Below are 21426 nucleotides of genomic sequence, written 5' to 3' on the forward strand. Positions count from 1 at the left end.
TGCAGAAGATAGCGCCAACCTTTCCCTTTCCCTCAAGAACCACTTATATCGCGGCGACGATTTCATCTCCATTGACGTCATATGGAACCCAACGGCGACGTCGACGGCAGAAATCTGCTTTGGAGTGTCCATATAATTGCTATCGCAATATAAGCGTGCGCCATGATACACCGCATGTAGCCATGATGATCGTCGACGCTCGTCGCAATGAACCTTGTTGACGACACTGAAAACGGCACATTGGCTCGCGATGCTGGACTCGATTTTAAGCTCCGATGAGCGTGACATGCTGCTGAGGGCTCGTGCTGCCGGGGTCGTTGCGTACTACGACGGCGGCCTCGACACCGGCTTTTCGGGCATCCCGCGACATCACATGGACGTGACATTTTCTGCTGCTTGCAATTTCAAGTGCGAGTTTAGCGAGCCAGTAATGCCACGTAGACACTAGCGGAAAAACGCGCGCGGCGGGCCGCCGGCGGCTAGACGCGCGCCGCGAAAGCAGCCGCGAAACGGGTTTTTGTAGCGTTAGCTACACTGGCCTAGCCAAGCCCGTTTCGCGCGGCACATCAAGAGCCGTGCTGCGCATGCGCAAGGATCAGTGATGTCACACGGCTTGCGCACCGGAAGCGCACCTCGCGCGCACTCCTCCTCGCGCGACTCCCGCCGCCGGTCTGCGCATTCCAGAGGAGTGACGTCGTAGCCGTGGTAGACGCACTGGCGCCGGCGCGCGCTCGCTGTGCAGTCGCCGTCTGACACTGCGCTGGAGCTGCTGCGCTTCTGACTGGCGTTTGCCAGTGTGGTATAGCCATGGAGAAGGAGAGCGCAAATGCTGCTCAACAGCGCAGAAGAACGGAGAAGCTTGACTCAAGAATAATCTTATCTTAAGAATAATCTTAAGAATAATCAGCTGAACCTTTGCTAACGCTACGTATATCCTGGCATAGCCGAGCTAAGTCACTGCAACTTTTTTTGTTGCCGCGGCAGGGATCGCTCCTGGACCGATTTTTTGCGGTTTGCCGCGTGCCGCGGATGAAGGAGACCAATGAGAGCGGCCCGCGTCCGTGACGTGCGCGCGGGAAACTGGTGCCATGCGGACCCGCCCGACCGCTTGTTTCTCGTTTCGCACTATCATCTGCACGCGTGAACTCCCGGATAGTTCGAGAAGGGGAGAGGAGTCTAGTCTGTCACGTGATTGCCGCAGCGGCGCGCCGCCGGTTGGTGTGGCCGCCTGCCGCTGCTGCGTTTGCGGCGCGCCGCCGGTTGGTGTGGCCGCCCTGCCGCTGCTGCGTTTTGCCGCCGCCGGCGCGCCGCGCGCGTTTTGCCGCTAGTGTGTACGTGCCATAACACCTGCGCAGCACTACGCGGTAACGTAACTACTGAAACTCGAATGCGCGCGGTGCAGAGTTGAGCGACAACGAAACCTCACCTATGTCGTTATCAATGGTAACGCCAAAAATTTATTTTATTGCGATATATGGACACTTCAGCCGGATTTCTGCCGTCGCCGTGAGGTTCCGTATAAAGTCCAAGGGCGATAAAATCATCGCCGCGCGCCGTATGCGCGAGCGAAAGCGCGCGGGGGACGCGCGCAATCACGGAGAGCGAACGCACGGCGGAAAGCAAACGTGACCGTCGCGCGAAAGGCCGTGTTGGTATGGGAGGGAAGGAAGCGGGGCGACGCTGTGCTCCAGCACCAAAGGCGTATCTTGCAACCGGGCGTAAGGGGAACTTGCCACTCAATCTCCCACGCGAAAGCAAGAAGGCGGGAAGGCATGCAGCGCGGTACGGAGGGAGGGGGGGGGCGCAGCTTCTACTCTGCCAACAACTGCGCTCGTACTTTGCCCGCGGCTGTGTCGGTCGCCCGCACCGTCTGTTATATCCACACTGCTCTGACCTTTGTATGCGCTGTGCATTCGCCGCTCAGTTTCCGTTGAAGCGATAGACCGCACGAACCTTAATTCGCCCGCTTCGGCGGCTGCGCTTGCTGCCAGCGTTTTGACAGTCGTTGTCTGCGGTCATTCAGTGTGATCTATTCTTGTTTGCTTGTGCGCGCTGACACCACGCTTGTTAATTCAGTTAGTAAGCGAATGTGTCCAAGTTTATGCAGCCGAATAAAACTACTATCCCTACTCCGAATAGCTCTCTACTAATTTGCTATCGTAATTGATGCTTCGCCTTTCGGGCGAAACTGCGACATTTTTTTTCCTAAGAATCCAATAAAAGTAGGCAACTAGCATTTTCTTCCGTATTATAATCCAACGAAATGATATTGTCACGCTGCACGGCGCAGCCGAAGGAAGAGGAAGTTGAAGTGTGCGCGAGGGGGCTGGCCCACTACGGGGCCAATCCCCCGTAGTGGGTTCTGCCATTTCTATAGGCACCAATTAAACCAAACCAAACCAAGCTGACCGCTGCCTGATGGGCTTGGATGACCGTCCTGTCCCTTGTGCTATACGCTAACCATCCATCATTCTTGTAAATAAATCCATCCCATCCGTTACAATTTGGTGGAAGGTGCTGGGTACATCACACTGGACGACCGAGCTCTACTACCCCTTAGACGCAGCAAACGGTTGGCCGGGCTGCCGGGCTACCACCGGGAGACGTCGACATGTGCGATTCGGACGGAGGCGACGTTCGCGAAGAAATCGCGGCAGAAAGCATTCGCCCGAGGCAAGCCGGTTACTGGACACCTCATAGAGAAGCACGCACATTCTCAGGCAAAGCGAATGAGGACGTCGAGGACTGGTTGAGACACTACGAGAGGGACACGCATGGCGGCTGCACGGCCGCCATTATCCGCCATCTTGGCTGTCTCATTGGCTGTCCAGAGGTCACATGTTTTGACATTTGTGCCGGGAAACGGAAGTTTTGCAAAATGCAATTTTGCGTTTTAGTCAGAATGACGAAACGTGACGTAAAGCTGCAAGTTTTATCGACTAATACTTTTTTGTGGTCCTTGGCACCTATATTGCGACTTTAGCGCTCTAAAAAGAAAGTGGACGGTAGCGTGCAGAAGCCCGTGCAACGCATCTGCAATTTTGCGAATAGGTGGTGGCGTTCCAAATAGCCGGCACGTCAGCTTGTTCATTGGCTGAAGGAATATCCCGTGAGGAGTGTCACAGGAAGGGCTGTTTCGCAAACGTCAATTTGACGTTGCGGGACGTTGCGCTGGGCCGCCATTGCAGAGATTTTCCGCCATAATTTGTGGTGCGACGAGCCGCGCGAATTATGGTAATGAGCGGCCATATGCAATGGCAGTGGAGAGGCATGCGTATCGCCGCATTTTCCCTGTCATTTGGGGCCATAAAAATCTTTTGTTCACAACGCGCGCTCATAGCATTTGCATCGCTCTCGGATGGTGTTGGCATTTGTGTTTTGAACCATCATTTTTATTAAAACTAACATTCATTGTGGGAGTGCCTTGCCAACGCAATCTTCAGAAAGACAATACTTTCGAAACTACCACCCAACCAGCGTCCCGGCAGCTGGCTGGAGTGGACCACCCCACCACGAAATTTTGAAAAACTATGGTGGCCACACACCGAAATAAAAAAAGTGCTTTCTGAAGAGACGTTCTCACAGCCGGTTTTCCCGTTACGTGTAGTCAGTCCATAACATATTCCACGCGGCCAGCTTGTAAGAAAGAGCTTATTCATAAGAAAGGCCGACCTCCCTGCTCCCAGCCAGCTCGATTAAGTTATATAACGGCCTAGTGTGAGGATGACCTGATCCTCGTACGAAAGTTTTGTAAACATTGGGCAATCAGCTTTCCTAACAATAACTAGCAACAGCAACAACATTCAAACACAAATGATACGAGTCTCTACAGGGGCTTCAATGGTTCGGCCGAGGGCGCACGCAAAGCCTAGCCATCTGGCAGGGGCGTAGCCAGGAAGGGGGGGGGGGGGGGGTTCAACCCCCCCTCCCCACACTTACCCACCCTTTGTTCTCGTCGCTTCGCGCTAACATAATTCATGAAACCGGTGCTACTATCACAATTTCATTCCTGGGCGCTTCCGTTTGGATTGGTAATTTACAGCGAATCATGTCTGCATATATGGAAAAAACTGTCACGGTGTTTGTCAAGGCTTTGACACTCGTGAAGTTTTGGGCGAGAATGTGGCGGCCGCATTCTGAAGCAACAAATGCGCAACAAATGCGGCAGCCGCATTTTAGATGATGGCGAAAACGCTCGAGGCCCGTTTACTTAGATTTAGGTGCACGTTAAAGACTCCAGGTGGTCGAAATATCCGGTATACATTTCCGCGGCTTCCCTTCAGGTGCCGGTTAGGCCGCGCTCGCGCAGGATCTTCTGCGCGAGAAACGTGTCGTTTGCGATTGCGCCCCTACGGAAGGCTGGTAATTACTGTTGTGTTGTTGAATCCCAAACCAGCAATTACGGAAGGCTGGTAGTTGCTGTTTTGTTGTGGAATCCCAAACCAGCAATGTACACACGAAGGGGTTGATGACAGCAGTGAAATTCCACCGACTCGCAACAGAATGCACGAAACAGACAGCCGACAAGCATGAATTACTGCTGTGCGCAGTACAGCGTAAGTAAACTCTTGTTGCAGGCGCTGACAGTTCTCGTCGGAGTTCACGCGTCCTGAGAAATTGATTATGTGCACTATGCACTGAACAAGACTGGAGTTCATCCTGCATCACTAGTACACCAATCAGTCGAGATTCTGTGAGGTACAAGGCCGCTTCCTGTTTGCACCTGCGTAAGTGAAGCAGAAATGAGTTGCACGCCCTACTTAAAATGCGTACACATGCCATATCTATGCTGTGCGGTGAAATATTCTGTACAATTCTGAATCTGTTGACGTAAAGGCAAATGACGGCTGCACGCTCGCACACAGCGGAAGACACAGCAGCCCATGCACTTGCCGCAGGAAATGCAACCCTCTCGTATGAGGGAGCAGGGCGACGAAAGCTTCGAAAAAAAAATCATTACGCGTTTTTGTGCGTATTTAAGTTTTCTAACGCAAAGACGCAGCGAACAAGCTATTGCTATGGGAGTAGGTATAGCCTGGTCACACGTACATTTTCACGCTTATAGCCGTCCTTGATTTGTGAAACGCACTTCGCCCCGACGAGGACGACGGCATCTACGCTTAACGGAAATTAACAATTCATGATGTCTTCTCCGATCGCACGGGTCGTCTCAATGATGCGTTTTCGAAGACTGTTCCATTCAGTGGCGCGATGAGAGACCGTTGCTCCAAACGCCCACTGTACTTGTCGTACTTACTGTATTTACTGAGCTTACTTTACTTTTTACTTAATTTCTTCACAAGCACACGCGAGGGGGAGGGGGGGGAGTCTGCTTAAACTACCGATATTTATTATCGCTCACGTGACGTAGAGGAAAGCAGAAGCTTGCCCCCCCCCCCCCCCCCCCCCCCGAAAAAAATTTCTGGCTACGCCCCTGCCATCTGGCTTCTCTTACGGCATCGCGCGAGACGCTGCAATGAGGCGTATTTCGGGAAACGCTGCTACACTCTAAAAACAGTTGCACCCTTTGGGGTGCATTTTTGCCACACAACAATAATCGTCATCTGTCTTGCGTTTCCTACGCTCTAAGAACAGTTGCACCCTTTGGGGCGTATTTTTGCCACAGAACAATAATCGTCATCTGTCTTGCTTGCGTTTCCTATCTTGAAAACTCTGCACTTGCTACTTTCCTGTCGAGAACGCTGTGTCACGCTGATAACGCTCTTGTCGCTCGTGACCGAGAAGTGCCGGGCGCACAGCGTTAAAGAAAGGAAAGCCACGCAAGTCAGATGACGATTATTGTTCTGTGGCAAAAATACGCCCCAAAGGGTGCAACTGTTTTTAGAGTGTATCTTGAAAACTCTGCACTTGCTACTTTCCTGTCGAGAACGCTGTGTCACGATGATAAGGCTCTTGTCATGGCGGAAGGAAACCCCAGGAGAGGCCCGGGGCCGTGGCCAGCACGAGCGTATTGGAGAAGGTGTGGCGGAAGTCACGTGCTGTTTTTCGCAAAGGAGCACTGGGATGGGTACCCCAAATGTCAACGTTGCCATGACAACCGCGCTCCTGAAGCTTCGCTGCTGCTCTCGGTCTCTGAAAAGTGAGATAAGATTTTTCCGCCAGTGTGTTTCCCGCAGCACCTTTTGTTCGCGAGAAAAGCTGACTTTGGGGTTTGGTGTGTAAGCTTGAAAGTTGTGTTTTGGGTCTGTGAGTGTGAGTGTCGGCCAGCAATAGATACACTCAAGCAATCACAGCGCGGGTCTTCGTCGTCTTCTTCAACGTGCCACGGAAAAACACAGGAGCGCGTCTGCTTCACTAAACCTGCTACAGAAGTGTCGCAAGCTTTGTTTTGACGCGCGTCGGCAGCACACACTTCCGGCGGCTCGTAACAATGCAAGTTCAAAGTTCGCGCCCATCTGTTCCGGCGAGCTGCAGAACCCCTGATTGGAGGCGCAAAGAAGGTGGCACACCAACATGGCTGCACTTCCGGCTTCAAAAAAGTGACGTCAGGCCTCTCCTGTTTTGTTTCCTTCCTCCATGGCTCTTGTCGCTCGTGACCGAGAAGTGCCGGGCGCACAGCGTTAAAGAAAGGAAAGCCACGCAAGTCAGATTATTGTTCTGTGGCAAAAAATACGCCCCAAAGGGTGCAACTGTTTTTAGAGTGTATCTTGAAAACTCTGCACTTGCTACTTTCCTGTCGAGAACGCTGTGTCACGCTGATAAGGCTCTTGTCGTTCGTGACCGAGAAGTGCCGGGCGCACAGCGTTAAAGAAAGGAAAGCCACGCAAGTCAGATGACGATTATTGTTCTGTGGCAAAAATACGCCCCAAAGGGTGCAACTGTTCTTAGAGTGTACACTCTAAAAAAGTTCACACCCTTTGGGTTGTATCTTGTCCCCACACAATAATCGTCTTTAACGCCTTGCTTGCGTTTCCTTTCTTGAAAACTCAGCGCTCGCTACTTTCTTGCCGAGAATGCCGTGTCCGCTGATAACGCGCAAGCCTTTCGTGACTAGGAAGTACCGGGCTCACAGCGTTTAAAGAAAGGAAATGCGGACAAGACCGATGACCACGGAATAATCTTACTCCGTGCCGATGACGATTATTGTTTGGGGACAAGATAGGACCCAAAGGGTGTAAACTTTTTTTAGAGTGGAGAGCTATTTTTACACTCTGTAAAGAGGTTACACCTTTTGGGGCATATCTTGCCCCTAAACAGTGCCAGTGCCTCCTCGGAGGCACTGACAGTACACCTTTTGGGGCTTAGCTTAGTCATCTAATCTTGCCCGCGCATCTAATAATAGTCATCTATCTTGCCCGCATTTGCCCGGAATTGCAGGTCACGAACGGCATGCGCGTTATCAGCGTGACATAGCATTCTCGAAAGGAAAGTAGCAAGCACGGAGTTTTCCAGAAAGGGAACATAAGCAAGGCAGATGACGATTATCGTTGTGGGATGAGATAAGCTCCAAAGGGTGCAAACTTGTTTAAGAGTTTAATCGTCAAATGTCTTGCTTGAGTTTCCTTTCTTGAAAATTCTGCGCTCGCTATACTTTTCTGCCAATAATGATATATGTATGCTGATAACGCGCCTGCCGTTCGTGATCTGGGGCGCCATCTTGTACGCGTTCCAAAATGGAACGGAGGCGTTTCGTTCCATCGAGCCGCAATTGGTCAATTTGAACGTCGCGGTTGAAATTGACCAATCGTGTGCGGCTCGATGGAACGGAACGCCTCTGTTCCATTTTGGAACGCGTTCAAGATCGCGCCCCTGGAAGTTCCGGGCGCGCAGCGTTATAGATAGGAAAGACGCTAGGTTATCGTTTGGGACAAAATAAACCCCGAAGGGTGCCAATTGACTTAATTATTCGCGTAGGCTGGGCTTGTATCTGGACGAGCGCAAAAAGGCTGACGTGAAGCAAATTTACGTGATACATCACTTATCTCACTCCATCTGCTACAAAGTAAACCATGGTTTAAAAGCCCCTTTCGCCTGTCGGCGAAAACGTGCCTGCAGTTGTTGCAGGCCAAGATACCGAAACTAAAACCGTACACTTTGACCTAGCTTCCATTTAGTTTCGGTCTTTGGGCATCGCCAGGCTTCTTTACCTGAACGTCACGCTTCTTTAACTTTATGAATGCCATGGGCGATTTCTATGTACAAAAACAAGGACGTTTAATACTGCTTGAACACATCTCACTCAAAGTACATCCAACCGCCTTTTTTCAGCACATCGTATGCATATCCTGCAAATCTGCAACCCTTCGCTGCGTGGTCGAACCGTTTGCTAATAAATTATGATTAGTTGCAACATCGCCGGCGCACGGAGAAACGATCGAAAACGTTCAACTTCAATTGATTATGTATATCTGTGCCCGCTAAACAACGCATAGTAGCGGCGCACATGCAAATACAGAACTAGAGAAGCGCACAAATACAGAAATAGAGATAGCCCTGGAAAATTCGGGAAGTTCTTGATAGCACTCTAGAAGGCGCGAAATCGTTTAACATTCAAAAGATCACAGCCATTCGCTTTTATTGTCAGATTTGCTTTTAATACCGGTGTCATGCGATGCACTTTCGATCGCGATCGAATATCTCGGTCGCGATTGGCTCCCTTGCGCAAGCTGCGGAGGAAGCCAATCGCCGTCGAGAATTTCGAATCGAATCGAGCTCGACCGCAATCGAAAGTGGCCGTGTGACATTGGTATGTAAAGGGAATGCGTTCAATTAATCAAACAGAAGCTGTTCGTGTAACCAAAGGGCATTAAAACCTGCATCGCACGAAAACCCTTGCTTTATTGTCACTATCGCCAGCTTTGAATATATCTTCGGACTGCCTTTTGCAGTATTCTAGCCACTGCAGCAGTATATGTCGTTTCAAAAACGAATAGTCTAGAAACGAAATGTGGCACGGATGCAAAAGGCGTCATCGCTGAGAGCATCACGCAGTGACGTTCGTATTCACGTGACTATCTCAGGCGGGAGTCGGGCACATGAGGAGCCGCCATTGTTCCTGTGTTTCATATGTGGTGGTTTTAAAAGAATTGTAGCCTCTCCGCGGACTGCATACGCAGATCAGTGCGGAAAAAAATCACCGGAAAGATAAGACACGCCAAATAGAAGCCGACCACTGCGCTAACCAGTCTTCAGAAGAGAAGCAAAACGGCCAACGGTGGATTGTGTGATGTCTCGCTGTGTTCAAACGACATCCAAGATGGCCTCCCTACGTTCGTGTTTTTTCTGAAGTGCTCAGTGGGGGTTCGGGACGCGAAGACTTTGGGACAGCAGTTGTGCTGACAGTTGAACGATCGGTTTTTTTTTTTCTTTCCGTGGTTTCGTTCACGTTTTGCCGATTCCTGGAGATGCAACGCATGAAAAGCCAAGGAAATCCAGGTGAGGATCTGTGCTGGGCGGCCTGTTGCCGAGTCGCCCAGTTGTGTGGTGGGCAGTTCGCGCTACCCACGCAGCGACAGAGGTGCTTCTAGAAAACAAACGGGTGTGAGCCGTCTACGGGCACGTATGGTGCCCAAAGCTCTCGTCCATCGTTGACAAATACTGCGACGGCCCTCGACTCTCACGTGTGCAAGTGTGGAAAGCAGTGTTGTGCTACGTTCTAAGCCTAAAACGCGGCTTGCTTTTTTCTAGTGCGATTTTGTTCGCCGCTGTTGATCCCCGCGACCTTTTCGCGTTTGTGTGCTCGCAACAGTTGCGCCTCGAGCAGAGGACGGCGACCGCCGTTGGCACGCTGGCGCGGTTGGGTCGCAGGGTTCGCTAGGGCCGCCCGAAGCGACTGACGCGTTTGACGCCTGCGCCTACAGTTGCACATTGCGGATCTTGGCGCCGCCTTGGCCACCAGCTGTTCGCTGCTAGGCGACCCAGTCCGCTAATGCGTCCCGGAGACGTCGATAGCCCGGTTTTTTGTCATTGAGAGTGATTCGCGTAGGAAGTCGTGGCAATAGTTGTCGACGTCGCAGCCGCGCGAGAGAGAAGTCTCGGATCCGCCCGCGCAAGGCCCACCCGCATCCGTTTGCCGCGTTCTGAGCGGGCGGAGCAGCGATGGCGTCGACATGTGATGCACGGCGCCGAGGAGTGCCGATCGTCCGGAGCCTTATGACAGCAGCCTGGCAACGGGGACCGCGGACGTTGCCCCAAAGCCGAGGTGTGCAGCCTTTTAGGCGCCGTCGAGGCGCGATAACGCCGCTCTTCTGGGTGCCGTGCACCTAACACGACTTTGGGAGTGTGGGCCGCTTGCGAAGATAACGTAGGCATCCCCCGGTGGGTTGGCAGAACGCGTATGTGGAGATAAAAAGAGGCGAAAGGCATAGTTACGTAGCATGTTGCAACGTGCGAGCCGCCCCTGCTTCTCTTTCTTGTGACTGTGTATATTCCGATGAAACTGGTTGATCAGCCGCTTCGCGTTTAATTTACGTGCTAAGCGTGTCACGTTTTAATGCCTGATAACGTGCGCTTTCAACCTCCTCTAGTTTTTTTAATTCCTTGTATTTTGTTTTGTGACTGCTTTTTCTCTTCCCTATTGTTACCGCCTTTCATTTCCCCTTCCCCCAGTGCAGGGTAGCAAACCAGAATATTTTCGGGTTAACCTCCCTGCCTTTCCCACCCCGTTCCTCTCTCTCTGTGCTTTCGTATGATTCGTTTCTGCAATCACCTTCTTGTTCTGCCTATGTTGTCTGCTATTAGCACTAGTAATATCCTTACTGCTGTAAACTCTGACGATCACAATATTGGTGGAATTTAGACGAAAATATATCTGTTCAGCCATGATCTGCGCTGCCAGTGTGAACTGCTGGAAGCAACAGGTAAAACAGTTCGGCATCTATCCTGGAAGCTAGAAGGGCTGCCTCTCATACAGGGCCCTGCATATTTTGCTGCGCGTGTTCGAAAAAACGTTTTGAGCTCACCGCTGCACTGTTCTTCCTCAAATTTTGCATAAAGATCGCATGTTGTAGCCGAAAGCAGCCGGCAGGCGGCAACACAATTTTATGCTTGCAACGTTGTGCTAGCAGCTCACACCCCCATAAGTGAATACAAATTCACACATTTTTCTTAAAAACCATTCAATTAATGGTGGCAAGTGTTATATTAAACTAAATCGACTACAACATGCAATCTTTCTGCCAAATTTGAGCAAGAACAGTGCAGCGGTGAGCTCAGAATGTTTTTTCGAACAAGTGCAGCGACATATGCAGGACCCTGTATGTGCAGAACTCTTCACTGTAGTCTAGTAAGGTGCATTTAAAGCCTTATAATGTGTGTGTATTACTATGGAATGAAGAATGACGGGGTTACCGCACACTGCTGGTAGTTCCAGGATCTGTATTCCCCCAGGTGGTCCAACTTTCTGGAGTCTCCCACTACGGCGTGCCTCATAATCAGATCGTGGTTTTGGCACGTAAAACCCCATAGTTATTTTTAAATAAAGATCTGTATTCCTTAAATGAACACTGAAGTGCAAAGGTTACAGCAGATTGGACTGTTAAGGCAGTCTCGGAATTCTGGGCACGTATTCTGGGACAATCACTTTTGGCGATACTGTCGCCTTGGCTATCAGGTGCACGTTGATTGGCTGGTTGAACAAAATCTGATGAGCTGATTGGCTGGTTGAGCACTGTCATTCCAAGGCGATAGTATTGCCGAAAGTGTTCGTCCACGAATACGTCCCCTGGTTCCATTCATTTGACAGGAGAACATTGGTCACTACGAAGTAAATGGAGGCCAAAACTTCCTGTATTGAATTTCGTGCTCAAGGTAGTGTTGTCTACTTAATGTGGTGTCAAAGGTTTCAATGTATTTTCACCGGTCTGTACTGAGAGAGTTCTCTAAACTTCCCGCTTTGAGTATTTGGTTCTTGCTGCATGCAATGTTTTTTAATTAAACATTTAACCTGTCTTGAGAACAGGCACCGTGATGATCTGCATCTTCTTCGAGTAGCTGGTGCAGGAAGTTATAAAGTAGTGTTGCCGCCCACCTTTCATTTTAGCATATTTCCTGCTTTAAGCCCATGGTAAAATGAATATTTTTGGTATTTGAGAAGCATAATTTACCAATAAAACATTTCTAATTGGTGTCCCTTTAAGCAATACTTGATTAGATCTTGGGTATTTTATTGCTAATATGGTAGACTTTTTGTTTTCCCCAATTAAGTGACATCTAGGATTCATGTCGCACTATAGCAGTAATGAAATACACTGCCTTTCCACATTTCTTAAGACATCTAGTCTTCTGTTAATAATTGTTGTTGCAGTATTTGGTATGTCACAAATCTAACAAAACTTTTTACTGTTTTCGTCGTCGCAGCAGTGAGCAACGGCCCAAAGGACATGGTCAAGGATGAAGAGTTTGACTCATGGCGCAACCAGAACCAGCAGCCCCAGCCAGCTGCGCAGCAGCAGACAACTTACCAGCCGCACCTGTCGACATCGAACCTGGGCGAGCCGTACATACCGAGCTACTATGCGTCCATGTCATTTCCTTACTTGAACCAGGGCCTTGGTGACGGCGCTTGGAGCAATGGTGGTGACCCTGTTGGCTTCTTTGGCTCCTACGGGGGTCAGATGGGTGCAGGCGGCGAACAACCACCGCAGCATTATGTTGACGGCGGTGCTGGAATGTTCAGTCAGAACAGCTTTGCGGGATATGGCCAGGGCTTCGGCTTCTTCCCAGGCAGTGGTGGTGACTACTCGACATGGGGAACAGCGGCGAGTTCTGGGCAGCCAGCGGCAGCGGCGGCGGCCGCGAGCAAGGGTTACCCCGAGGAGTACTATCGTGGGGACTACGACCCGGGAATGGACCGAGGGCTCAAGCATCTTGAGCAAGGCTTGAGGTCCCTGGCATTGGGTGGTGACAAGGACTTTGCTGGATCCAAGGAGCCTTATGGCAAGGATCCGAAAAAGCTGGGGGGTAGTGACAAGAAGCTGTCGTGGGCCTCGGTAGCGAGTCAGCCGGCCAAACCAAAGGCAGTGAAAAGCAAGAGCCCCCTTCTGCCTGCAGCCGCGCCCAGCAAGCACCCAATGGACATTGGCACTTGGGAGGGAAAGAATGGTGCGAAGCCACGGGGCAGTGCTGCGCCGTGGGCGAGCCAGGCGCCGCCGCCTCCCGAGAACAGCTACACGCACCCTGTGCTGGAAAAGTTGCGACTTGAAAACAACTACAACCCCAAGGACTTTGATCTGGAGCCGAAAGGGGCGCGCTTCTTCATCATCAAGAGCTACTCGGAGGATGACATCCACCGATCCATCAAGTACTCCATCTGGTGCTCGACAGAGCATGGTAACAAGCGGCTGGACGCTGCTTACCGTGACGCGCAAGGCCCTGTGCTGCTCTTCTTTAGCGTCAATGGGTCGGGCCACTTTTGTGGCATGGCCGAGATGGTGTCGCCTGTGGACTACACGGCCTCTTCATCGGTATGGGCGCAGGACAAGTGGAAGGGGCAGTTTCGTGTGCGCTGGGTGTACGTCAAGGACGTGCCCAACTCTCAGCTTCGCCACATACGGCTTGAAAACAACGAGAACAAGCCTGTGACCAACTCGCGGGACACCCAGGAGGTGCCTCCAGAAAAGGGCCGCCAGGTGCTCAAAATCCTGCACGGCTTTCGGCACACCACGTCCATCTTTGACGATTTCCTCCATTACGAAAAGCGTCAGGAGGAGGACGAACAGCGAGAGTTTCCCTCGGTTCCTGCGGGTGGACCAGGTCTGACCACACCTTTTGCCACCGTACTTGATGTGCAGTTTTCTCCTGCTCAGGGCAGTGTGCAGTGTGTTTGCAGATAGGAAGGCTTTATGCTTATTGTGGCTCTAACCATTCTTGCCCCGTCCTTGCTTCTGAAAAGGTGTTTTGTCCCTTTGTCCTCACATTTAAAAAAACAAAAAGAATTTTCTTCCTCATTTTGTTACATTCGTTATGTTTTCGTTATGTCCACGTAGTCTCGCTGGAATGTTAGACTTGATCATTGCTGCTGGATTTGTCTGTTATGTGAATTCAATTTGCAGTGCTGTCAAATCAAATGAAACAGGTTTATTTTCCCATAAAGAAATGGAGGGAGGCCTGAACAAAAAGTGAAAACTAGTTCACTTGACAAAGACTCAGGCCCCCAGACTAGGAGAAAGGATTGTTTGTTAAAAAAAAATTATATTCTGCTACTTTGCTGTCTAAATGTCTAAAACATCGTTAAACTATCCCCTTATTTGGGTTGAATCCAAATACTGCTAGCAGATGCATGTGGAATGTTAGGAGCTTTCAAGCTTCCTACACAATCTGAGCCTTGTGTAAAATCTCCAAAGTGCTTTTCCCACTTCTGGCTTCACTTCTGTCGCAGGGCTGCTTGCAGATGCAAGCACAATGGCGTAGCATCACATAATGACTTTGGGGTAATATATTTTCAAAGGACAACAAGCTGCCTTAAAAGTACTTGCTTTTTTTTTATTTCAATGATTTGTGCTTCTATTGTGTTTTAGTTTCAATAAGGAAATGTGTTACCACATAATTGCTTTCTTTGATGCAGGATAAATGGTTTGATTCCTTGACTGGGCTTTGGTGTGCTAGGATGTTTTATTGGAATGGAAAATTTTATTGACTTCCTGTTAAGTAGGTCAACACTTAAATGTCAACACTAATTGGGCTAAAGCCATCCATTACTAACGTAAAGCTTGCTTGGTATTTTAAAAAGTAATTTCTTGTTGCCGGCAACTTAGTGTGGTGCATAATTTATGTGTCTGTTCTTGACTTGTTGGAACATCGCTTGCTGATCCTAGACTTTCATCAGTGAAATGCTCACTGCCTCTTGATACCTGTTCTAACATTTAATGCCTCTTATAATGTGTATTAATCATGCTAAAAGGGATCTGAAACGATTTTGACAATATGCACAAACCTACTGAGTCGTTAGGCTTAGTCCTTCTGATCATTAAGTAACACATTTAAGAGCTCCGTGTAAAGCATGTAATTATAAGGTTTTAAAAAATGGGCATAACTACAGATCGCAGCAGAGCCGCTCCCCCCGAGTTTTCAGCCGCCCCATCACCTGCTATGTAGCGGGCGCGCGTGATGTCAGTCGGGTCAGCTATCTGATTGGCTACCCACATTGCGTCATCGGGAATGCTTGAAACATGGTGGTCCAAATTTCCTGAGTCCCCCACTACGGCATGCCTCATGATCAGAACTGGTTTTGGCATGCAAAACCCCATAAAAAATTGAATCTTGCTGCTGCATTAAGCTTATTTTTAATACCATACGTATGCATACTAATTCGTGTACCCTTAAAATTTAAGTAAGCACAGAAAATGGAATAAATCTAGACTCTTCAAACCGATAGCCTACTTCCGCCTGGGAAAGGATGTCGTCTGCTACCGCTCCTGGCATTGGGGCAGACGATGGGATGCGGAAGGGTTCTTACATGAAAATAGAGCAGCGATGTCATTTTTGGCGGCAGGAACATGAATGGTACCAGTGCTGTATTATTACGCTCGTTTTGCACTGCAGGTGTGTGTAGGGAGTAAACTGCAGTGACTACATGCTCTGGAAGATGCAAGTGCTGCATGTCACTGTCAACACTAACCTCCTTGGTACAGTGATCATCTGCAGTTTTAAAAAGAAAGGGGCTTTCAGTGGTAACCGCAGGTTCCGCATCTGAGAGAGCCAAGCTTTGCATATAAATTGCCCAGAATGATAACAGAAAAATATCCTAACAAGCCGAGTTCTGGAAAAAAAGCATTGCCAAGAAAATTGAATGTGCTTTACAATATGTTGTAACATCTGTCGGAAAGCCGCCACCTTAAGTTAGACTGGTGTAGTGGTACCGTCTCTGCCTCCTGTGCAGAAAGTGTGAGTTAGATCCCCTCCCCCTCTATTTTTTAAGATTCTAGACTAGAGAAAACATAAATAACCCATTTCACCACATTCACAAGTTAGCGGCAGTGCTTTCTTTTTCCGCTGACTGCTACAAAGAAAAAGAAATCTTATGAGTGTGATGTAGAGACCATCGTAAAATTATATGTATTAGATGTGTTCATGTTATCGGGTGATTATCAAACAATACCGGAAACATATTTCATAGTTTGTACATTGCATATAAGCTTGCAGCAATGCAAAGAAAGCCCACTGTGGCATCTGTCTTTTTGCTTCTTGTAACAAAAAGAAAAAACGGTGAACATTGTGTTTAGTGCTGCTGTGTCTCCATCTGCTGCACACAATCCGTCTTTAAATTTCGCTTCATGGTGTCCAGGCTTGGCGAGAAAAGCTGCATAGGAAAGAGATGTGGGAACACACTCGGTTCAATTCAACCAGAAGTAGAGAACACTTGCATCACCACTTGAAGGCGGGACATAGCGATGGCAGAAAGGTGGAAAAGTTACGACGGAACGCCACAGCTTGAGGGGAGGGTGATGTTTAACGACTCATACTTGTGTTATTATAGCATGCTGACATGCAATTGTGAGAAAGCGTTCCATGAGAGAGATGTCTAGGCTTATGACGAAAAACGCTTCAGGGACATTGTAATAGCTGGTAAGTATAGGCTATGTGTAGCGTTAAAAGTTCGTCAACCTCATCTTATTACTCTTGGAATTGATTGCAAAGGCTGAGATGCAAGCATTGTTTGTTGTGCACTTCTTGCTTTGCTTGTGTAAATATTAGAGGCTGTGTTGTATTGCAGTGCATTGCGTACAGGACAGATGAAGCAAGTTCATAGACATACACTCCATGTTAGGCCTAAAGCGATGAACCACTGAGCACAAGCATATTGTGGCAATTGAAATGCATATCGTAGCCTCTTGAGAAACTCCATAGGTATCGTCGCTGCTCGTTCAGTTAATTGAAGTCCTAGTTAGTGGCAGACCGGTAACCTTGTGTGGTATTGCGCAAGTGCTTTTGAGCATTTAGCTCTAGGGCTAGTGCATAAATTGCTTCTGTCAAGTTGTTGGAAGTGTTAATGACCGGTTTACCCTTGCAGCAGAGCCAGGATTGCTGCCCAATCTTGACCACTTAAAAGCTGCAGAAGCAATGAAGGACAACAAGGTAGGATGGCATTACTTGCCCTCCGAGCATGCTGCATGTCTGTTGCATTGTGTTTGCGGGCGTTCAGTGTGTTCTCTTTGCGTTGTTGCAGCAGATGCCCATGCCAACAAGCAACCACCACATGCAGTCGAGGTACCACCACCAGCAGGCGTGGTGAGTAACTTGACCTCCTCTCTCCGCTTCGTTTTTTCCCTTTGTGTGTGTGTTATGGTTTGGGAAGGCACATGCAAAAGACGTATCACCAGAAGACAAGTGGGCAGATTGTTGAGTGGCTGAAGCAAAATAATAAGACAGCAACAAATTGGGTCTGCGCTAGCGATATTACTCTACCCTTTCTGCAATGATTTTTCAACAAGGCAACTCTACCAATGAGGGAAGAAGGCCGACGTTAACCCCCCAAACTTTTGAGAGTAAAATACCTCGAGCCTTGGCGGATGCACAACTTTTCTTTGATTTTGCCCACTTTTAGTTAGCGGACAGTGTTAAGAACTGTGCTAGTTCTGCTGGATAAAAAATGCCACTAAGCTGGCCAACACACTCTACAGACAACTTGACTTCGGCAGCCTTGTCACTATGAAGCAGCTTAGGCTTAATGATATTGCAGCAGGTCAGGTCGTCACCATGAGAAACTCTTGAAATGTGAGCAGCACCAACTGTTCTTTGTGTGTTTGTCTTGCTTTTATCTTCCCTCTTATGTATAGCAACCACTCCCAAGTGTGACCTTATGTTAAGGTTAACATTGACTTGCCCATGTCATGATGTTCCTTTTCATGGCAGAAGCTGTTTCTTAGAAACAGCATGGCCTGAGTGCTGTTGTGTAAGGGCTGAGTAAGCCGTTAGCTGTATGGTATATGACCTCCTCGTGGCCACTTTGCTTTTATAGGTTTTAAACATCTTGCATCTTTAGCATGTTTCAAGAGTAGTAGTATTGGCTACAGCATTACACTGTTGAAATGTGTACTTGGTGTGGCCTCTCGCAGGTGAAGTGGCGTGTGGTGCAAGGCCTTCGGCGGTGTTATTTCCCCCTCCCCGATTGCAAGACCCCCCGTTACCACAGAAACCCCTTCGTCGATGACTGGAAAGCGCCACCGTGACACTCCCTGTGCGCCGAGGCTTTTGACGTCAGCGGTGACAGCGTGCCCCATTCTCTGTGGTTCTGCTGTGTGCGTGCGTGTGCAATTTGTGTGCGCGTGCACCTCGCGTGATGTGTGCCCTCAGCTGAGGCAAGGACCACGGGCCTCTCTCGTTTTTTTTCCTGTAAACCCCACAAAGTGCTTACACTTCCCGTTGCCCTCCTCTTTTCGTTTCTGTGCTGCACAGCTACTAACCAACAGTGGATAACTTTTTTTCGGGGTGGGGCGGGGAGTATTGCTGTCACGGTTTCCTGCCAAAGTTTTAAGAGGATAAAGGAGGTGCTGGGCACATTCGGTAATGTTGGGCTGAGTTGCCGGAGATGGATGTGTAGTATACTGGAACTTCGTACCACCGGTTTTCTAGGTTTATTTACCACCACCAAGTTGTCGAAGGCTTGGCATGATGGTTTCTCCCGCCCGTCCCCTGAGCTTTTAATCCCCTCTTGCCGCTTGCCGATGTATTCTTGCGCTTTCTCTCTCTCTCTCTCATCTGGCTCGTGCGCGTGGTTTTTGGTCCCCCATCTGTTTCTCTCTTTTTCTCTACCTCACTGGTTCTTAACTCCTATCATGTGGTTGTTCATGCAGCGCAAAGCAAAACAAAAAAAAGTGGTAACAGTGGGCAAAGTGGTAACAAAAAAAAAGGTGGTGGGACACACGTGGACCTTTAGGTTTTTTTTTTTTTTTTAATTTCCTTCTTGCTTTCTTTGTGTCACTTGTTTCCGTGTTGGTAGGATTGGAGGCCAGTGGACGAACTTTGCACAGCCTCCCGGACCTCCTCTTGTTGTTTTGTGGGAAAATGCTAGTGACCACAAATTGTTATCAGTCAGCGGGTTTACCGAAAGGAAGAGACTTAAAAAAAAAAATGAAAAACCTGAACTGGCATCATTGGACGGACTTCTTTGTGTTTGTTTTGACTTGTCAGAATTTGGGACTCCTAGGACTTGTAAAAGAAAAAAAAACGACAGAAAACAATGGACTCAAAACACTGGACTTGATGACCAATGACAGACTGGACGCACCACCGCAAGACAGCAGACGCGCAGTGTTTTGGAATGTATGTGGCCTGTGCGTGCTCGGACAGTGTGGACTTGCTTCAAGGACTTGTGCTGTTGCTTCGTGGGTTGGGGGGGTTGAAAAATGGTTCGTCAAGTGACTAGTTGTATCTATTTCTGGACTGAACTTCTAATTTGTTTACTTTTTTTTTTCTTGGTCAGTTAAAACTGAACCCAATTGTTGGACTTGATTGACTTTGAGGGCAATGTGGATGCCACTAGAAACGCATACCTGCATGTATTTTTTTTTCTCTCTTTCTCTCTTTCTAGGGAGGCTGATGGATTTTTGCATTGAAATGCTTAGCAGTATATACATATATTGTGGCCCACCTTTGGCAATTCCGAGTTACTAAAACAAAGAGAAAAGGTGTTGACAGTGCAGATGATCGTGTGGACCTATTCTTTTTCTCAGAATACAATTATAGTGCATTCTGTAGCTGTTTCAAGGATGCCCACTGGAGCACTCCATTGCAAGAATTAAAAGAAAAATAATGTGAAATTGCATTTCAGACCGATTGGGAAATGGGAGGTGTGGTATACTTGCAGGAAGCTGCTGCGCTCGTTACTTGTGTGAGGTCTATGGCATCCTTTTGTTGTTGTTAACTTCGCCAATAAACACTGAGCACAATGAAATACACCGAAGAAAATGAAGTATGCGTAAGTCGTGCTAGCAGTTTGGTGAGGCTTTGCCTCCTTGAGAATGTGTGGTGAGCAGTCGCCAATGCATGCCTATGCGATTGCTTTGCAAAGTCAGCTGTGCTGCATGCACGTAGGGGCGCTTCTCCACCGAGCTACTGGGATACTGTCCACATCAGTAAAGGCATTTCAGTCTCTACTGTGCACGGTTGCTGTGGCTCACATAGGCACCTATGCGAGCACTGTTTGCACTTATTGGTACCACATTTGTTTGTTAGGTACTTGCACATCACTCTGGCCCATGGTTACAGTCGTAACAGAGCAGTGAGGTCATCACCTGTACTTTGGAAACAGTCATAACCTGCTACAACAACAGGAATAATAGGCTGCTGCATTTTAATGTTGCACGCTTGGATTTCTTACAAGTTGATTGTGCGCTTCACTGATAGCTGTATTTCTGAATGGAACTGTCTGGAGTGCTAGTCGTCTAGCAGCAATGAGTCGAGCGAAAACTGCGCAGGTGTCGTGAAAGATGGGACACGTTGCAGAGAACGGAAGCAGTGGCATATATGCACGTCAGTGACCACATGCTCTTTCGAAATTAACTTGGGACACGTCTAAGCGCGTTATGTGCTTATTCGTGTAACGAAAGCTTTAGATGTGCAAGTGTTCTGGGGGCCAACTTTCACAGCATTGTGCAGATTTAGTAACTTGCTTACTATGCTATGAAATTACGCTGGTATGTGGTGGTACTCGAAGTTAGCAGCCATTTAAAAGAGCTGTCTGCGGGTTATGCAGCTGCCGTGTAGTTAGCTAATATAACACATTACATGGCTGTAGCGTACCCAGGATCTCTGCCAGGGGGGGGTTGACAGTTTGCCAATACCTTCTAAATAGCACTAATTTCAATTTCTTCACGGGAAATTGTCAAAAAATGCGCTTTTTGTGAGTGTGCAGACGATTGCGCGTCTTAAATCGTAGTTGCAGTACTCAAATGCGCAAGGAAACAAAAGGGGTTAAACAAAACAGGGGGGTTAAGTCGGCCTCTGGGGGGGGGGTTACAACCCCCGAAACACCCCCGTCGGTGCGCCACTGTTACAAGTATTCTTTCAAAACTCAAATATAATTAATTATGCAGTAATAGGTTGGTTGGTTGAGAAAATGAAGGACAAAGTTACATTTTTAAAAGTTTACCCCAAACCCGCTGGTACGTCCTGGATTTCAAAGAACTTTTTATTTTGAGTATTTGAGTTGTTGCTTAGTAAAAGTTGTTAAAACTTATTAAATTCTGTCTTTTCCTCTTTTAGAACACAACTTGGTCCTTTGTCAGTAATTTAACTCGGCCCAAACAGATTCTGTAACCATCCATGACTTTGCAGCAAGCAGGTGCCGGAACCTCAAGGTGGCGATTAATCTTAATTCCCAAGCCTCCTCCTCGCAGTAAAGTGCCCCCTTGGTAGTGTTAAAGGGTAATTTACAAACGCACCTCAAATAAGTTTTCTCATTAGCTTCCCTTTAACACTTTCAGTATGTCATTTTCTGGCATAAAATTAACACAATGATTAATTTTT

At 48.4% G+C, this 21426-nt stretch overlaps 1 protein-coding gene across 9 annotated transcripts; it reads left to right on the forward strand.

Annotated features, from left to right (window-relative positions):
- Positions 1 to 8964: 8964 nt before the first annotated feature.
- LOC119450529 (YTH domain-containing family protein 2) lies at positions 8965 to 20057 on the forward strand. 9 transcript variants are annotated; one of them, XM_037714013.2, is made up of 5 exons: positions 8965 to 9396; positions 12319 to 13713; positions 16970 to 17034; positions 17126 to 17187; positions 18015 to 19870. In XM_037714013.2, exons 1-5 carry the CDS (start codon positions 9366 to 9368, stop codon positions 18016 to 18018), a joined length of 1557 nt encoding a protein of 518 aa, XP_037569941.1. In that variant the 5' UTR covers positions 8965 to 9365; the 3' UTR covers positions 18019 to 19870. The 9 variants fall into 9 exon arrangements, with proteins under 9 accessions (XP_037569941.1, XP_037569944.1, XP_049521907.1 ...); XM_037714016.2 differs by having other exon boundaries at positions 12322 to 13713; XM_049665950.1 differs by lacking the exon at positions 8965 to 9396 and adding an exon at positions 9438 to 9589.
- Positions 20058 to 21426: the final 1369 nt, after the last annotated feature.

The sequence above is a fragment of the Dermacentor silvarum genome, chromosome 4, assembly GCF_013339745.2.
Source record: "Dermacentor silvarum isolate Dsil-2018 chromosome 4, BIME_Dsil_1.4, whole genome shotgun sequence".
NCBI lineage: Eukaryota > Metazoa > Arthropoda > Arachnida > Ixodida > Ixodidae > Dermacentor > Dermacentor silvarum.

What these genes read in the sequence shown, in the direction of transcription:
- LOC119450529 (XM_049665944.1), top strand. Translation starts at nt 10,060, where the DNA reads ATGGCGTCGACATGTGATGCACGGCGCCGAGGAGTGCCGATCGTCCGG. An exon ending in GGTTCCTGCGGGTGGACCAG is followed by an intron (nt 13,714 to 16,969) that starts GTCTGACCACAC and finishes TTACCCTTGCAG; the next exon opens with CAGAGCCAGGATTGCTGCCC. An exon ending in AAGCAATGAAGGACAACAAG is followed by an intron (nt 17,035 to 17,125) that starts GTAGGATGGCAT and finishes GCGTTGTTGCAG; the next exon opens with CAGATGCCCATGCCAACAAG.